The sequence below is a fragment of the Cucumis sativus genome, chromosome 5 (assembly GCF_000004075.3).
Source record: "Cucumis sativus cultivar 9930 chromosome 5, Cucumber_9930_V3, whole genome shotgun sequence".
In the NCBI taxonomy this organism is placed as follows: domain Eukaryota; kingdom Viridiplantae; phylum Streptophyta; class Magnoliopsida; order Cucurbitales; family Cucurbitaceae; genus Cucumis; species Cucumis sativus.
In genome coordinates, this window is record NC_026659.2 from 19,746,666 (window position 1) to 19,762,301 (window position 15,636).

The 15,636-nt window shown below is 30.8% G+C and overlaps 2 protein-coding genes across 4 annotated transcripts; one reads left to right on the forward strand and one right to left on the reverse strand.

Moving 5' to 3' along the window:
* The first annotated feature begins 6,353 nt into the window (after positions 1-6,353).
* Positions 6,354-9,308, forward strand: LOC101220834 (E3 ubiquitin-protein ligase DIS1). 3 transcript variants are annotated; one of them, XM_031885702.1, is made up of 5 exons: positions 6,354-6,578; positions 6,676-6,734; positions 7,079-7,316; positions 7,601-7,987; positions 8,740-9,308. In XM_031885702.1, exons 3-5 carry the CDS (start codon positions 7,107-7,109, stop codon positions 9,058-9,060), a joined length of 918 nt encoding a protein of 305 aa, XP_031741562.1. In that variant the 5' UTR covers positions 6,354-6,578; positions 6,676-6,734; positions 7,079-7,106; the 3' UTR covers positions 9,061-9,308. The 3 variants fall into 3 exon arrangements, with proteins under 3 accessions (XP_031741562.1, XP_031741563.1, XP_004143754.1); XM_031885703.1 differs by having other exon boundaries at positions 6,685-6,734; XM_004143706.3 differs by lacking the exon at positions 6,676-6,734 and having other exon boundaries at positions 6,355-6,578.
* A 1,092-nt stretch (positions 9,309-10,400) lies between these two features.
* LOC101220596 (uridine 5'-monophosphate synthase) lies at positions 10,401-14,610 on the reverse strand. The gene is made up of 6 exons (XM_004143705.3): positions 13,681-14,610; positions 13,467-13,550; positions 12,481-12,563; positions 12,289-12,376; positions 11,686-11,940; positions 10,401-10,871 (listed from the first exon to the last, which is right to left on the reverse strand). Exons 1-6 carry the CDS (start codon positions 14,482-14,484, stop codon positions 10,743-10,745), a joined length of 1,443 nt encoding a protein of 480 aa, XP_004143753.1. The 5' UTR covers positions 14,485-14,610; the 3' UTR covers positions 10,401-10,742.
* Between the last annotated feature and the right edge of the window lie 1,026 nt (positions 14,611-15,636).

The window sequence follows — 15,636 nt, forward strand, 5'->3', positions numbered from 1 at the left end:
ATCATAAACGGAAAATTTTAAATTTCAAAATTCAAATAGAATGCATAAATAATAGTTGGGATTAGAAAACAGGGACTTGAAACTGAAATAAATCATTTTTCAAAAGTTCTCTCCCTAAATTTTGACTTTAAAATAAGAATTGATTTTACATTATTTACTGATGTAATTTTAAGGAAATTTTATTGATAGATTAATTGTAATAACGTTGAGTCCTGAACGTGATTGCAATCATATTATTTACCTAAAATAATAAATTAAAATATAAAAATATTATCTTTTAGGATCCTCGAAAATAAGTAAACAACATGAAAAATAATCAAATGAGACCTACAATTTATATTGGCATGGGTGTATTATTAGGTATGGATTGAACCAATTTGGAATGAGGAAAAACTTAGAGTTGACCACAACAATTCATAGTCTTACTATTCCCATTTAAATGAAGTCATTGGTATAATTAAAGTTTTCTTAAACATTAAATACTTTTCTAATACGTAAGATGGAAAAATAATAATAGATACATCAATAAGTGCATTACTTGTACTATAATAAAAAAAAGTGGACAGATTGACATTACATTTTTGGACACTTTTATCTACTCTTTAATATACTGTTTTACAAAAATAAACTGTTGAACAATAATTCATTTAAAAACATGTCATTCAATAATAATTATAAATAGAAAATAATAAGTATAGAGTCATTGGAAAGGTAACATTTCTCTCATGATTTATTTTTTAAAAAAACTTAATAAAGATTTTTTGTTAGAAATTTTAAAAATGTAAAACTATATAGATGTAAATAGATAAACAATTAAAAACTTTTATCAAAACATATTTGTATTAGTTTTCGATTATTGATAGATATTTATAAATTTTTATTAGCATTTATTAATGAAAAATTTGTAGATGCTAAAACATTTCTGGACGTATGTTTTAGGTGGTGGAGAAGGTAGAAAATTTTATTATAAGTTATAAATAATTTGATTCAATTTTCTACTGAAACTAATAAAGTTTATTTATTTATTTTAATTTGATTTAAACCTGTGGAAAGTTCTCATATTTGATTATAACTAGTCAATAAACTCAATCGTTTTTATTAAAATTATATATATAATGATTGTGTAGCTTGTAATACATAAAACATAATAGAAATGAGGTATTTATAAACTTATTCTCCCTCACATGTCGAAGGTTATAAGTGATATCAACAGTCGCAACAATGTCACATACCCTTCAAGGTTGGAGGATAGTAGGCGATATTTGACATTATTATTTCTTGTTTAGTATAGCGGCGACGTGTCGACCCAAGCCTTGAGACTCTAACCTTTCTCTTTTTGGATGTGAACTCTCTCGTGCCTCCTTTAATTTTATGATACTCTGTGGGCATTGGGTGGTAACAATCAACATACCTAACTAATGCTTAAGTTTTGAAATAATTAAATGTATTTAATCGACTTTTAAATAGACATTCAAAATGTGATAAGGTAATTCTAATCCTCAATCCAAAGATCCAAACTATTAACGTAGCAAGAACCTTTGAAATAAAAAACTAACACTTCCTTATACTAATTTAGATCAACCAAGAGAAAGTTAGAATTAGATTATCTCGAAGCAAGATTTGGAAATCTTGTTCTAAATTGAGCCACTCCATGATCAAACTTAATCAATGTTAGATTGAATGACTCACATGCATTCTATCACAAGAAATACAAATTGCATTCATCAAAAGTCTTGTTCCTACAAATGAAACGATAAAGACATTATATATATAGATTTGTAGAGATTCTATCCTAATTAATGAAAAATACCAAAAAGTCGTTAAAAACATTAACTAATCTTTTTATCTTCCAACAACTAATTTTCAACCACTATTTTTAATACTAAGCTATTACTGGTAGTTATCCTAACTTGTTAAATTAAAACAAATAGAAATACAATAAAAATGTGATATTAAGAAAGTCACGAGGTTTACAAAATGTTGGGTTCATGGAAGCTTAATGTCTACCTCATAGACTACTTCAATCGAGATAAAAAAATTGACCTTCAAAACTCCAAATGGTCATGTATCTCCTGTATTAATATGTGGCACATAAAATTCACGGTGAACCGACCCTATTCATTCTTGTACATGAAGAATGAATGATTGTTGAATTTTTGATGTCTTAGGTCTTGTGATTATTCCTTCTGAAACGAGTGGAACGTCATGATTCTCATCAAAAGGGCTCACGTATCGATGAAGGACGATATATGAATTTATAATTATAATAATATAGTATAGATTGCCTAAAGAAAAGAGTCCATTCTCCATTGGACTTACAAAATCAATATTATTGTTCTAATCAGTTAGTATATTTCATTTATACACTGTTCACATGATAAATAAACTTTATATTATATGATAATCAACTGCAAACTTTCAGAAATCTATTACATGAAGCAAAAAAATTTGTAGCCTAATTTGTACTTCCAAAATTCCCACCAAAATTTCAAGTAATATATAAGTTAATTTTGAAATTTCACCCATGTTTGAAATTTGTCTCTTAAATGAAGACAATTTTGAGATTTAAACCGTCTCTCTCTAAATTCCGAACATATATTATTATTAGCTGAGTTAAGCTTCTTTTAGCATAAACAACATGGTTGTATTAATTACAAATATATACTAATAATTGTATCAATTTAAAATTCAATTACATCATGTTTTGAATTAGCATTGTAAAAGATTTATAATTTTATCAATTAAAACTTTAAACTTTTATGAACAAGTTAGATTGGACTTTTAGTTAGAATTTTTGTTAAGTGAGTCAATTCGTCAATTCAAACTATTTGTTTGGTTAATTTTACATTTCAAGAAGCACATATGTGTAAAATTGATGCATTGACGATTTCATATAAAATAGGGTCTTTAACTAATATAGCCTAAAATAGTATACCACATTACAAAATTAACCTACATTTCTTAAAATTTTCAGGAATGTCATAAATTGCTTAATATTTTACACAAATATAAGGCCTAAATAACCAACGTAACTAATCTTTATTATTAATAATAAATTAAAAATAGAAAATGAAAAAGAAGAGTGGATGATGATTAATATTTGTATTTGTTAGATATTTTATGTAAATATGATAAATGATTAATTTTGTTATGGTAATATTATAACAATGATTTTTCCTTAATTATTTTTATTTTGGTGATTTTGTTCAAACAAATCTTTCCTCTCGATCTCTCCCTAACTTTTCAATCTCTCTCTCCATCCATTATTTTTTTTTTCATTTTTCATTGTTTTCATATATTATATCCAATTATATTATATATTGAATAATATGGTGTATATTTTATGAACGAAAAGTTATTATATCAATTTGTCTATAAAATGTGGATTAACAGGAGAGAAATCAGGGATGTGGGTTACGATTTAGAAAATTTTAAAAAATAAAGTAAAAGTTTCATTATTCGAATACGTTAAATATTAATTCTTCACAAAAGACGTCGAATAATAGAAGATTGGGGGAAGTATAAGCGGTGAAGAAGAAGAACATCGACGGCTAACTGGTACAGTGATCTTTCGAGAAAAAAATTGACAAAAATTTAAGGTTAATAAGAATTTATATTTCATATTTGAAATACATTATGGGTATATTGAGTATATTGAAGATAACATTATTTATGTATTATACCATAGTATATACGAATGACGAGACCTTTAATAAAATTTTTATTTAATATGCTACAAAACGGAAGAATAACAATTTTTTTTTAAAAAAAATAATTATGTTACGAAACAAAAGAAGAAAGAATATAAAAAACAAAAAATAAAAAAAGAAAAAAGACTAATCATATATTATGTAGCCAATTGAACCAAAGAAGAAAACAATTTTTTGAAATACAAATAAAAAAAGAAAACGGACGTGGAAATTGATAATAGTGAGAAAAAAGTTTTTAGTTTGGAAATGAAATTGAAAATAATTATTTTGTAGTATAACTAAACATATTATTACCAAATAAGATAATTATAATTTGTACCATATATTAATTTAGTGCAAAGGTAATAAATATTTTATTAATAAATACAAATATGTATATATTAATAATTAAGAAAGTTATAATATAAATAAGAAAATAATTTAATAAATTATATATAATTAATAATTATGATAAAGCTATAATTGTCCTAAAAATATAGAAAAACCTAATCAAATAAATAATCATAATTTAGGACACTTGTGAAATTTTCTAGTAAATTTAGGCATTTTGCCCAAATCTTTCTATAAAATATTACTAAAGAGTCTAAATCAATTCAGTGGTTATAATTTAAGAATTTAATTAACAAAATGATTAGTATACAATTACTAGTTTAATATTTTCTTCGATACAATTACAAAATTATAAATGCATACTTTTTAGATATAGAAAAATGTGAATCAAATTATTTACAAGCTATAATAATATTTTTCTATATTTTTTAGGGTTTAAAGCTTCTACCAATATAAAAACCGATGCAAGTCTGCTGGTAGAAGTTTGCTAACTAACGATAAAAACTTATAAAAATCTATCATTGATACTATCAGTGATTGGAACTAATACATGACAAAGGTTGATAGAAATCTATTAGTATGTATTAAGGGTCGTTTGGATTGTAAGTATTGTTTCATGAGTATAAATTAATATTATATATTTTGAATTTGATTGTCTAAGGTAAAAAAAGTAGACTTCAATCATATGTAACTTAGAAATGAATTAAATTTAACATAAATTAATTTATTGTTATATTAATTACATTTTAATTAAACATAATTAAATTAATTACTAAAAGTTAGTTAAATTAATATAATTAATTAAAATATTAATAATTAGCAATAATAAGTTATATTAAATAGTTAAGATACATAATATATTGATGGTGAAAATGCTACTTAGAAATTTATTAGGCTTAAATAATATATTTATATTATAATAATTTAATTAAAATGAATAATAAAAAATAATTGATAATGATAGTTTATCAATTAAGCTATTCTTTAAAATAATATGGATATTAAATATATTTGAAATTTGATTGAAAAAAAATATCTTAAAAAAACTTTTTAACGTTTTTCTTTTGGAAAAGGGTATTTTTCACTTAAGTTTATTTGGTTCGTGAGCTTTACAAATAGACTACGATTTTATTCTCTGAATTTTGTGAAATAGATTAAAGAGATTTTTTAAAAATAATAATTTTATAAAATATTTAGAACCTATAGCAAATATATCGTATGAACCACAGTTATAGCTTGTAAATAATAATCTATTAATTTTATTGTTTGTGATTGCATTAACTAATTTATTATTATTATTATGTTAATAGATACTAAATAATAAAATTATTAATTAAAAAAAGAAAAAAAAACCACTTATCTCTCCTCCTCCTCATCTTCTTCTTCGCCGAAAAATCCCTCTCTCATCGTCTTCCTCCAACTTCCCTCCATCAATTAACTGAACTAAATCTCTTTCAAGTTTTAAGTGATAATGAATTAATTTGACACTAATTACTTCCAAGAAATTACATTGAATTAAATACATACTGACATGCATATGGCATCACTCTGGCAATCTTACTACTGCCAAATTGCAGCAGGTTTTTATCTTTTTTTGTATTGTATATGCCTTGATGGAGATTTTTCTATGCAATTCTTATATGGGTGTGTATATATGACAATGAAATATAGTTTTCTTTTTTTCCATTTTACATTTCAAAGATTTGAGTCTATATATCAATGTTAGAGTATGACATTCCAATGAAGTTATCAACCATATTGTACATCTTGAAAGATTACTTAAATCAAGCTTGCTTCATGATGTTTTTGTAGAAGGAAATTTTTTTGTTTCTCGTCATCTTTGTCTTCAGATGCCTTTGACAAGGTTCTCCTGAAGGAAGTTGGATTGATGGAGATGACGAAACTGAAAGAGATTTTTGGAAGAAGAGGAAAGAAGATAATGAGAAATAAGTTGAGTTTTTGTTTTTATTATTTATTATTCATTAAAAAGTTAACAAAAACAAGAACAGATCGTAAAATGACTCCTAATGATCATCTAAACCTATTTCTCAAAACTTGGAGGCTAACAAAATCCATTTTCAAAACTTAGATTGACATTTTTCTATGAGCATTTTTTAAAAAAGAAATTGAAAACTAAATATGTAAAAAAAAAAACAAAATAACAAGATTTCAAAAGGGAAATTTGATTGGTTGGGGGAGAAAAAGTTGAAAAAAAATGATTACTTGTTCTTGAAATTTCAAAATATTGAAGGAGTATTGTATTAATGGAGGAAGGTCCCACTGACTTTTTTCAAAAACTTTGTTTTCTTGTACTCTTTCTTCAGAAATTCCTCTCTCTATAATCCCATCCTTTGTCACTGTCTCTCTCAACGGCGTCATTTTGAAATTTTCCCTGTCGTTGAGCTGCAATAACCCTTCACTTTTTGGCGTTTGTATTTCCTCCATGCGGTTGTTGAGTTTCTCCTTTCATTCTCACCAAAACCTTACTCTTTTTCAAGCTTTCCCTGCTTCTCAATCACTGTTTCCTCGCGATTTTAGGTATAATTCGATCTCTTTTTCTTTTCCCTTCAATTTCAAGTCTTGTTGTTCATCATCCCATTTCTCCGATTCTGTTAATTTTTCTTCCTGATGCAAGATTTGATAGAATTTGAAGTTTGTGGAAATGTTCAAGGCTGTTTAAATCTTAGATCCATGGTGGGTTTCTTTGAATTTCAAGATGGACTTTCTTTTTCTCTTTGTTGCTGTTCTTTTTTTTTAAAAAAAAAATAATTATGTTCAAATTATGCAATTAGTGATGATTTTATCATTGAATCCATGTGCTTATCGCCGTCCTTTGTCTCGTTTCATGACGTGCAAATTTATGGATTCCATTAATTAAATACTGATTTCAACCTCGGATTCTTTTTTTGGAATTCTCTTCATACTTATTCTGTTTGTTTTGCATGTTATTGTTTGTTGTACTCTCTACATGGCAGTTCTGAATTCATTTTTTTAAAGAGAAGATTGATTCTGAGACCACTTGTTGTGTTTATGTTCAGGTAGAAGTATAAAACTGGTCTCTTAAGAATGGCATCTGGAAGTCCTTATTTTGATGATTTGCGGAGCAAACCAGAGGTTATTGATCCTCCTCAGAATGAAGATATGATGGATATCAGAGAAACCGTGGACCATCCAATTCAAAATGAACTTAAACCGAACGTTGCTGTTTCCAGCAGTGTTCGTGAGCTTTTGGAATGTCCAGTGTGTTTGAATGCAATGTACCCTCCAATACATCAGGTTTGGTCACGAATTGTTTAGTTCATCTTTATTTGATGTGGTTAACTATGCAGACTGATGATGCTTACTCAACTTTTGTGTTGATGTAGTTGTTGGATTCTATGATTGTGGAGGTTTAGCGTTTAGTGAAAGAAGAATGAGTTGTGTGAAATGCTTCTTTTTGGAATTTATTATCATTTTCCTGTGCATTTTGGTCTTTCTAAGTTTTGTACATTTCAAAAGAGATTTGTTTAAGCTCAGGGTAATAGCATTTTCTTTAATGGTGTTCCTTTTTGTTTCTGCAGTGTTCAAATGGCCACACATTGTGCTCTGGTTGCAAGCCTCGGGTGCATAATCGCTGCCCTACGTGTAGGCATGAACTTGGCAATATTAGATGCCTTGCATTGGAGAAGGTGGCGGCATCTCTAGAACTTCCGTGTAAATATCATACCTATGGTTGCATTGGCATATATCCATATTACAGCAAGGTCAAACATGAATCCCAATGCGTTTATAGACCATATAGCTGTCCATATGCTGGTTCCGAATGTTCAATCGTCGGTGACATACCCTATTTGGTGGCCCACCTGAAAGATGATCATAAGGTAGACATGCATAGTGGAAGCACATTCAACCATCGTTACGTAAAATCAAATCCTCAAGAAGTTGAAAATGCAACATGGATGCTAACGGTAATTTTCCTCACAGACCACACTGCCCGCCACATTCCTTACAGGAATATCTCATTGCCATTTCTTATGCACATCTTGAGCATTAGAACTAAGTTAGAATCCTAAATTTTAGGCCCTATACGATAACCATTTTGTTTTTGAAATTAAGTCTATAGACACTACTACCTCCAAATTTCTTCATTTGTTATCTATATTTTCTATCTATTTAAAAAACCAAACCAAAATTTGAAACTAAAAAAACGTATCTTTTAGAAACTTGTTTTTGTTTTTGGAATTTGGCTAAGAATTTAATTGTTACTTAAGGTGATGCAAATCATGGTAAGAGATGGAGAGGAAATGACTTAATTTAAATATATATATATTACCAAACGGTACCTCAGTGATTTGGCATTGCCACAAAACATTGCATTTCTTTGGATAACCCCTGTTCATGGAAGTGGGATATCCTTTGGTCTTGCAATCAGATAATGTTCTGATTTTGTGGATACATCAGAAATTGGGCAGAAGAAATGCTCGATTTGGTCTTGCAATCAGAAAATGTACTCTTGTAGACTTAAGCTACTTCCGAAATATTTCCTTCATCAATTAAATCTTTCTTATTAAAAGAAAATGATATTTCTGAAATGCTACATCAGAGATTTTGCCAGTTTAAACATCTAGGATGGTCATTGTTCTTGTTCTGCAACCTAAGCTTATATTAGATTTAAATTCTTGATTGTGGGATGAGTCTGATTTAAAATTTCTTATCTCAGGTCTTCAGTTGCTTTGGTCAGTACTTTTGTTTGCATTTCGAAGCTTTCCAGCTTGGGATGGCTCCAGTATACATAGCTTTTTTACGGTTCATGGGCGACGATAATGATGCAAAGAACTACAGCTATAGTCTTGAGGTAGGTGGAAATGGGAGGAAGATGGTATGGCAAGGGGTGCCCAGAAGCATCAGGGACAGCCATCGGAAAGTTCGGGACAGTTTCGATGGGCTCATTATCCAACGCAACATGGCTCTCTTCTTCTCCGGTGGGGATAGGAAGGAACTAAAGCTTAGGGTGACGGGTAGAATTTGGAAAGAACAGTGATAATGGTAGAAATTGCTCTGAATAGGAATTATCACTTCAAATCCTATCATCTTTTGGCCAGTAGGTTTGGTTGCCATTTTGTAGAGTAGGTGAGGCAAAATCATGTGCTTCTGTTTTTAATTAAGATGCAAACACTCTTTGCTCTTGCATGAAACCATGATTTATAAGAACTCTCCCCCATAATTGTCAATGCAGAACTTACTCCTCATATCTCCTTGTTGACACTATCAACAGCATCAGTTATCTCATTCTTAGAGACGCAGCCATGGCTCCATATAATTGTTCTGTGATTGGACAATTTATAAAATTTGTGAAATGATAATTATTTGGTTTAGGTTTGTAAATGACAAGACATTTTATGATCTGACAAGTTGGTGATTTTGAAAAAAGTAGGTCCAATTTTTAAAATTTGCGCGTGGTCCCTTGACTTTGAGATTATTTTGTATCTCAAGTTCAAAATTAATGCCTAAAATTATTGATAAACCTTGATTTTGCCACTGCAAAAATGTTTTTTCTTTTCTTTTTTTGATTCTTTACACTGGCAGTCTGACACAACTGAACTATCTTCAGTTTGGATCAATTATTTGAACCTCGTCCATTTCAAAGTTTCAACCTTTTGGCATAAAGCCAAATGTCAATTTTCAATTTGGACAGTTGTGTGTGTGCATAGATATGCATGAGTATGATGACAGAATATGCTTATTGAATAAATTTGGAATTGATTTCGTAAATAATGGGATAGACAACAAGAAGAAGAAAAAAAAGAGAAAAAAAGGAAGTCCTGATAAAATATACTCATGCTGGTAATGCCACTTTCTTTTGCCTAGCTGTCTATATGATTTATCTATTATATTGTGCAAAATCATTTTACATTTATTCAACATAATATGCCTTCAAGTCAACACTTGGTTTTACATTTTTCGATTAACTGAAAGTACATAGAATCATAAAATTTTATAACTTGTCCAAATATTAATTGAAACTAGGAATGGGATGGACATCCATTGATCTAAGTTGAATTTGATATTTTTGGAGGTGATAACTTGCAGTGCAAGAAAGAATCTATCCCTGCTTAGATTGACATTCTCAATGAAGAAATTATTTTGTTGTAAAAATTATCAATAGCACTTTCTTTTTGTCATATCTCACGAGAGAACAAATTGCTGTAGCAATTTTGGCATCTTCTCCCTCCATGATCCAGAAAGATGTTTTTTTGGAGGGTATTCTATTTCCACTATTCATGTGTTGGTTTGTTTGCCCTCAAGAGAAAGAAGAAAGAAAAAGAAAACCTGAAAATTTTGAAACAGAATAGATACTCAAATTTAAACAACTCAACCTCGTGGGTAAAAGAGAAATCTGCTAAACTATTTTCATTGTCATGATTAACCCAAAAGGCTACATAGAAAGATAGTCACATAACAATGCTCATTCATAGGTGTTGTAAGTGAAAAACCTTAAACTTATTATTTTTTCTTCTTATTCCTAAACTGGAAGTAAGTTTACAATCATTTGAAAGCTGACTCAGTAGAGCTTTCTCTTAAATAGGATATCTCCTCCAAATCCCTGCAAGCAAAAGCATGTAGGGAAAAGCAGCAAAAAGGAAAAACAGAAGAGAGAAGAGAAACTGGCATTCATTGGATTTTGTTACTAAAGCTAATTTAATTGAAAAACTGTTCTAACTTCTAAGAAGTCTTGGATAAATATGCATTCCATCCTTGCAAACGATACTCTCGAGCTGCCTCTGCAGGATTTGCTGCCTTTATTATCCCACGCCCCACTATTATGATATCACTTCCTCTATCGTATACAACCTGCACACGACATCATTTCCCAAGTTCAGTTGATGTTATGGCCATCTAACCCAATTACATTGTTGAGTTATTTGTGTACTACTGGGGCTCTATTTGGTTGTTGAAATTTGTGTTTGCTTCCTTACAACTTTTGCATGAGTTTTATCTTTCTTAATTAAAGATTTGAAGTGTTCTAAATTTCAAAAAAAAAAAAAAGGAACCATGTTCTAAATTTTACTTTTTCTTTCTAATGGTTTTCATATATTTCCTATGTAAGCATTCAACTTCTTTGCCGATTTCTAGATACAAAAACAAGTTTTAAAATTTTTTTTTTCGCTTTTTAAAATTTGGCTTTTGAATTTGAAAACAATCCTAAAATATAGACAACGTAGAAACCTATAAATGGGAGTGATGTCCCCTATAGGCTTGATTTCAAAATCAAATGATCAAATGGTTACTAAACAAGGCTTTTAAAAAATTGAAAAGTAAATAAATAATTGGTATGGTTTTTTAAAACACTCCTAAAAGGTTAATAACAAAGAAAAGAAATCAATAGGTAAACGCGGAAGTAGAGTTTATAAACTTGATTTTTAAAAACAAATATGCATGATGATGTCTCTCTTTAATCATATAAATAACAAAAAGAAAACAAGAAATATCAGAACTTCAGCAGTTTTTCATTTCCCCTCTCTACAGACTACGACTTCCCTATATCAGCAAACTGATTAGTGAGATTAGAAAAGATGACACCATGTACAATTCTATATTCGATAACCAAATACATGCATAATAATGGCGTACAGAAGATGCAGAAAAAATATTGGAGAAAACTTACAGAATATGGGGTATTGTATTGCTGTCCAAGATTGTCTCCACCCTTAACCATTTGGACACCGGGAGTGGCATGAATAAATGTTGGATTTCCAGGCGCACCTGGCCAGGATGCTGGATTAACCGAAATGAAGCCAATGACGAAATCCGAATGTTCTTCTGCAATTTTAACAGCTGCAGATGTATAGTCTCCCGTGGCAAGATTTCCAGCTGAGCTCATTTCAGCTAGCAGTAAAAGACCCCTACCTTGAGGCAGCCCCTACACCATCCACATTGACAAAGAAGTACGGTTAAATCGCTAATGAAGAAAGCATTTATCTAGAATACTTTTAGCAAATAGCAGTTTTAAATGAAATGCTTGTATAATTTCATCTAAGAAACCACTGTTTTAATGTCTTTTAAAAGTTCGATTGAACTTGAATAGATCTTATGAACATGGCTTGAACTATCGTGGATTAACCTAGTGATAAATAAAAGGCACGAGTTTGATAATGTGGCTTCTCTCGAGTTTAGTCAAGGTGTGCATAAGTTGGTCCGAAGACCCACGAATATTAAAAACAAAAGAGAAAAAACACTGCTTAAGCTATCATTGAGTATTCCTGCGTACCTTTAATTTCAATCCATCTACGATTCCAGGACCAGAGATAATGTGAGCATTGACTATATCAGCCCAGTCTAATATATGAAAAATACCCCTGCATTTGCAAAATACAAGATTTCAAAACCTCCCAGGGATTGCTGAAATCAAAAGAAAAGGAAATAAGGGACAGCAAAGCTAGTTTTGAAAGTTGAGGCCCACCCTTCATACTGCATTGTCACTGTATTTCCAATGTCTGCAAATTTGCGATCTTCAAAGATTAAGAAGTTGTATTTCTCAGCAATCTGCATCTCAATGAGATAATGTAAGCAAACATTAGCAGTTTTTCTCAAAAACCAACATGCACCACGCCACAACAAAAATTCAAAGAAAAAATAACAAAAAACAATAGACACAATTTACAAGATCGATCTCTGATTTTTGTTGAGATAAGAGACAGAAGGCCAGTAATAATTTCCTTTGGAAGTTTGAATACAAGAGCCATCAAACCTAACCGTACCTCCACATCTCCCTCAAAAGGCCTCCAAATTATGAGGAAAATAGGATTTAAGTAACATAATGTTGGTAATGAAAATCTGGTAGTGATGTGAAAACAGAGTACCAACTTATTACTTAAGAAGTTCACAAGGTTAACGATACTCTTGTTATCATCATTACCGTCCACCAACAAGCATGAACTGCTAACCTGTGTTCTAAGATATTGCAAACATCTAGAAGCAAGGTTTCAAAAAGATATTGAGGCTTACACTTTTTTGCAAAATTCTAAGTCTTCGTTGAACCATAAGAGGCTTACACCTCTAGTAAAAGAAGCTTACGCCTTTGAAAAATCTTTGCACCTCAGACTAATGATTAGATAATAATAGTGATTTAGCATTTTAAAACATATTAAGTTTCGAGTTGTGACAGATTTGAATTAGGACTACTCTTAATGTTGTGACTTAAAAACATTGAAGACAATTTTTAGTGTGGATTGAATTCAATCATGTCTAGCAGTACCATTTTTAGTTTTTTTTTTTTTTTTTCTATTCACTAATTCGGACTTCCGCCTCATATCACCTTGAGCAAATGCCTCACCTTTTCAAAAGGAAAAGCCTCAAGACCACTTAAACATTTTAAAACATTGTCGAGAAGAACTGAAGAAGCACGATTAAAGAAAGAAAGCAATGAAGTTTGTAGAAGAAACATACCGAGCGAAGTTTGGAACCGAAGTCTGGGGTGAAATCTGGCAGTATATCCACATGAGTTTTCAGCAAGCAAATCTCTGGCCCGATCTGATTGAAACAAATGGTTGTTAATTAAAACCCAATTCATTTACATATTTCTTGATGATTTCGTTAACTTTTTTAATATGAGTGTCAATGAGCAAATAGAAGAAAATTCAGAAATTCGACAAGTTCTTACTTTCTCGGCGATGTCGAGCAGCTCTGAAGCGGTGCCAACATCGGCAGCTACGCACAAATTGCTTTCCTTCTCGATCATCACCTCGAACAGTCTCTTCCCCATTGGATTCTTCGCTATCTTCACTCTTTCTTGAAAGGAAATGGCCTTAACTCTAACAGGCTTCTCAATTTTGGGCACCGCAACCTTCCGATTATCCTCCAAGAATTTCGCCACCACCCCTTCCATTTCTTCTCCAACCTTCCCTTTCTCCTTCAAGATTCTCACCATCTCACTCAACTTAATCATCGAATGCAATTTAATCCCATTTTCCTCCAAATTCTCCCGCCCACCCTGCTCTCTATCAAGCAACACAACAGCATCACTCACCTTCAGTCCCGCCGCTCGAAGTGGCGCAGCAGTTTCCAAAACTGAAGCACCACTCGTCACCAAATCCTCAATAATCAAACATATTTGATCAGCCTGATAATGACCCTCGATGGCTTTAGCAGTGCCGTAATCCTTAATCTCCTTGCGCCGCATAACCATGGGAACGTGGTTAGAAACAGAGATGCAAGTGGCAATAGGAAGGGCGGTGTAAGGAACACCGCAAACAAGGTCGTAGGAGGTGGATGAGGGGAGAGAAGAGATTAGGGTTTTGGAGATTTGGGAGAGAAGAGAAGGATATGAGACAATAACACGAAGATCAATGTATATTGGAGAGTATATACCGGACTTGAGCTTGAAGTTGCCGAATTTAACAGCGGAGATTTCGTGAAGTTGAAGAATCAAGGACTCCATTGCTGGTGAAACAGATGTTGATGACATTGGCTGGGAGCTTCGACTGTGTATCAATGGCGGACAGTGCTTGTGGAGAAGCTTTGGAGGGAATTTATGGAGCTCGGCTGCTTCAGCTTTCGGCTACTGTGGGATTGCCACTTGCTACTTTCTAGTCCGAAAAAGTAACCTAAAAATTCAAACTTTATCTCTTTTTTTTTCTTGCCATTTTTGTTTGGGAAATTACCAAAAACAGGTCAAAAATAGGGTGGAAAAAGTGTCTGACTATTGATGGTAAAAAAAGTTAAAAAAAAAGTTGAAATTTAGATAAATTTGGAATAAAATGACGAAAATACTCTTATTTAATTTTACTTCACATTTACTCTCTCTTCCAACCTCCACGTAGTGTATGTAAAAAAAAAAACTCATTTGCGTTATTCTCTTCTCTCAAAAGTTTGTCAACTTTATTCTTTACTTCGATATCGTTCATCTCGCAAACATCTTGCAGATTCTTAAATTCAAATGTTTAATCTGAAATAAAATGAAATTCAAATGTTAAAAGTCATCCTAAATCAATTCATTTTAGATTAAACATTTGAATTTAAGAACCTGCGAGATGTTTGCGAGATAAAATAATAATAACAATAACTTGCTAACATTCTTTGAAACATCTCTAAATCAACTTGAAACAATTAAAAATTATATATGATTTATACTTTTAAGATGCAAATATATATACATATAACACAAAACGATTCAGATTAAAAAAAAAAAAAATTAAAACAAACCACAGTGCGTGAGATGTTCGCCGGAGTAGAGGATGGACGACACCGGACTAAAGCGAAAAGTTGACAAACTTTTGAGAGAAGAGAATAACTGCAAATGAGTTTTTTTTTTTTTTTTTCCTATACGTACTCTACATTGAAGAGAGAGGTTGGCAAAGATGAAAGTAAAATTAAATAAGGGTATTTTCATCATTTCACTCCAAATTTGTCCTAAATCTCAACTTTTTTTACCATCAATCCCAAAACTCTTTTTCTACCCCATTTTTGGCCTATTTTTTACAATTTTCCTTTTTCTTTCTAATTTTTATAAATATAACATACCACTAAAATAAATTTAAAATATTTATAAAATCGTATATCATTCCCTAAACATCATCGGTTATATCTTCTCGAATTTGTGTAACATATTTTTAGATGT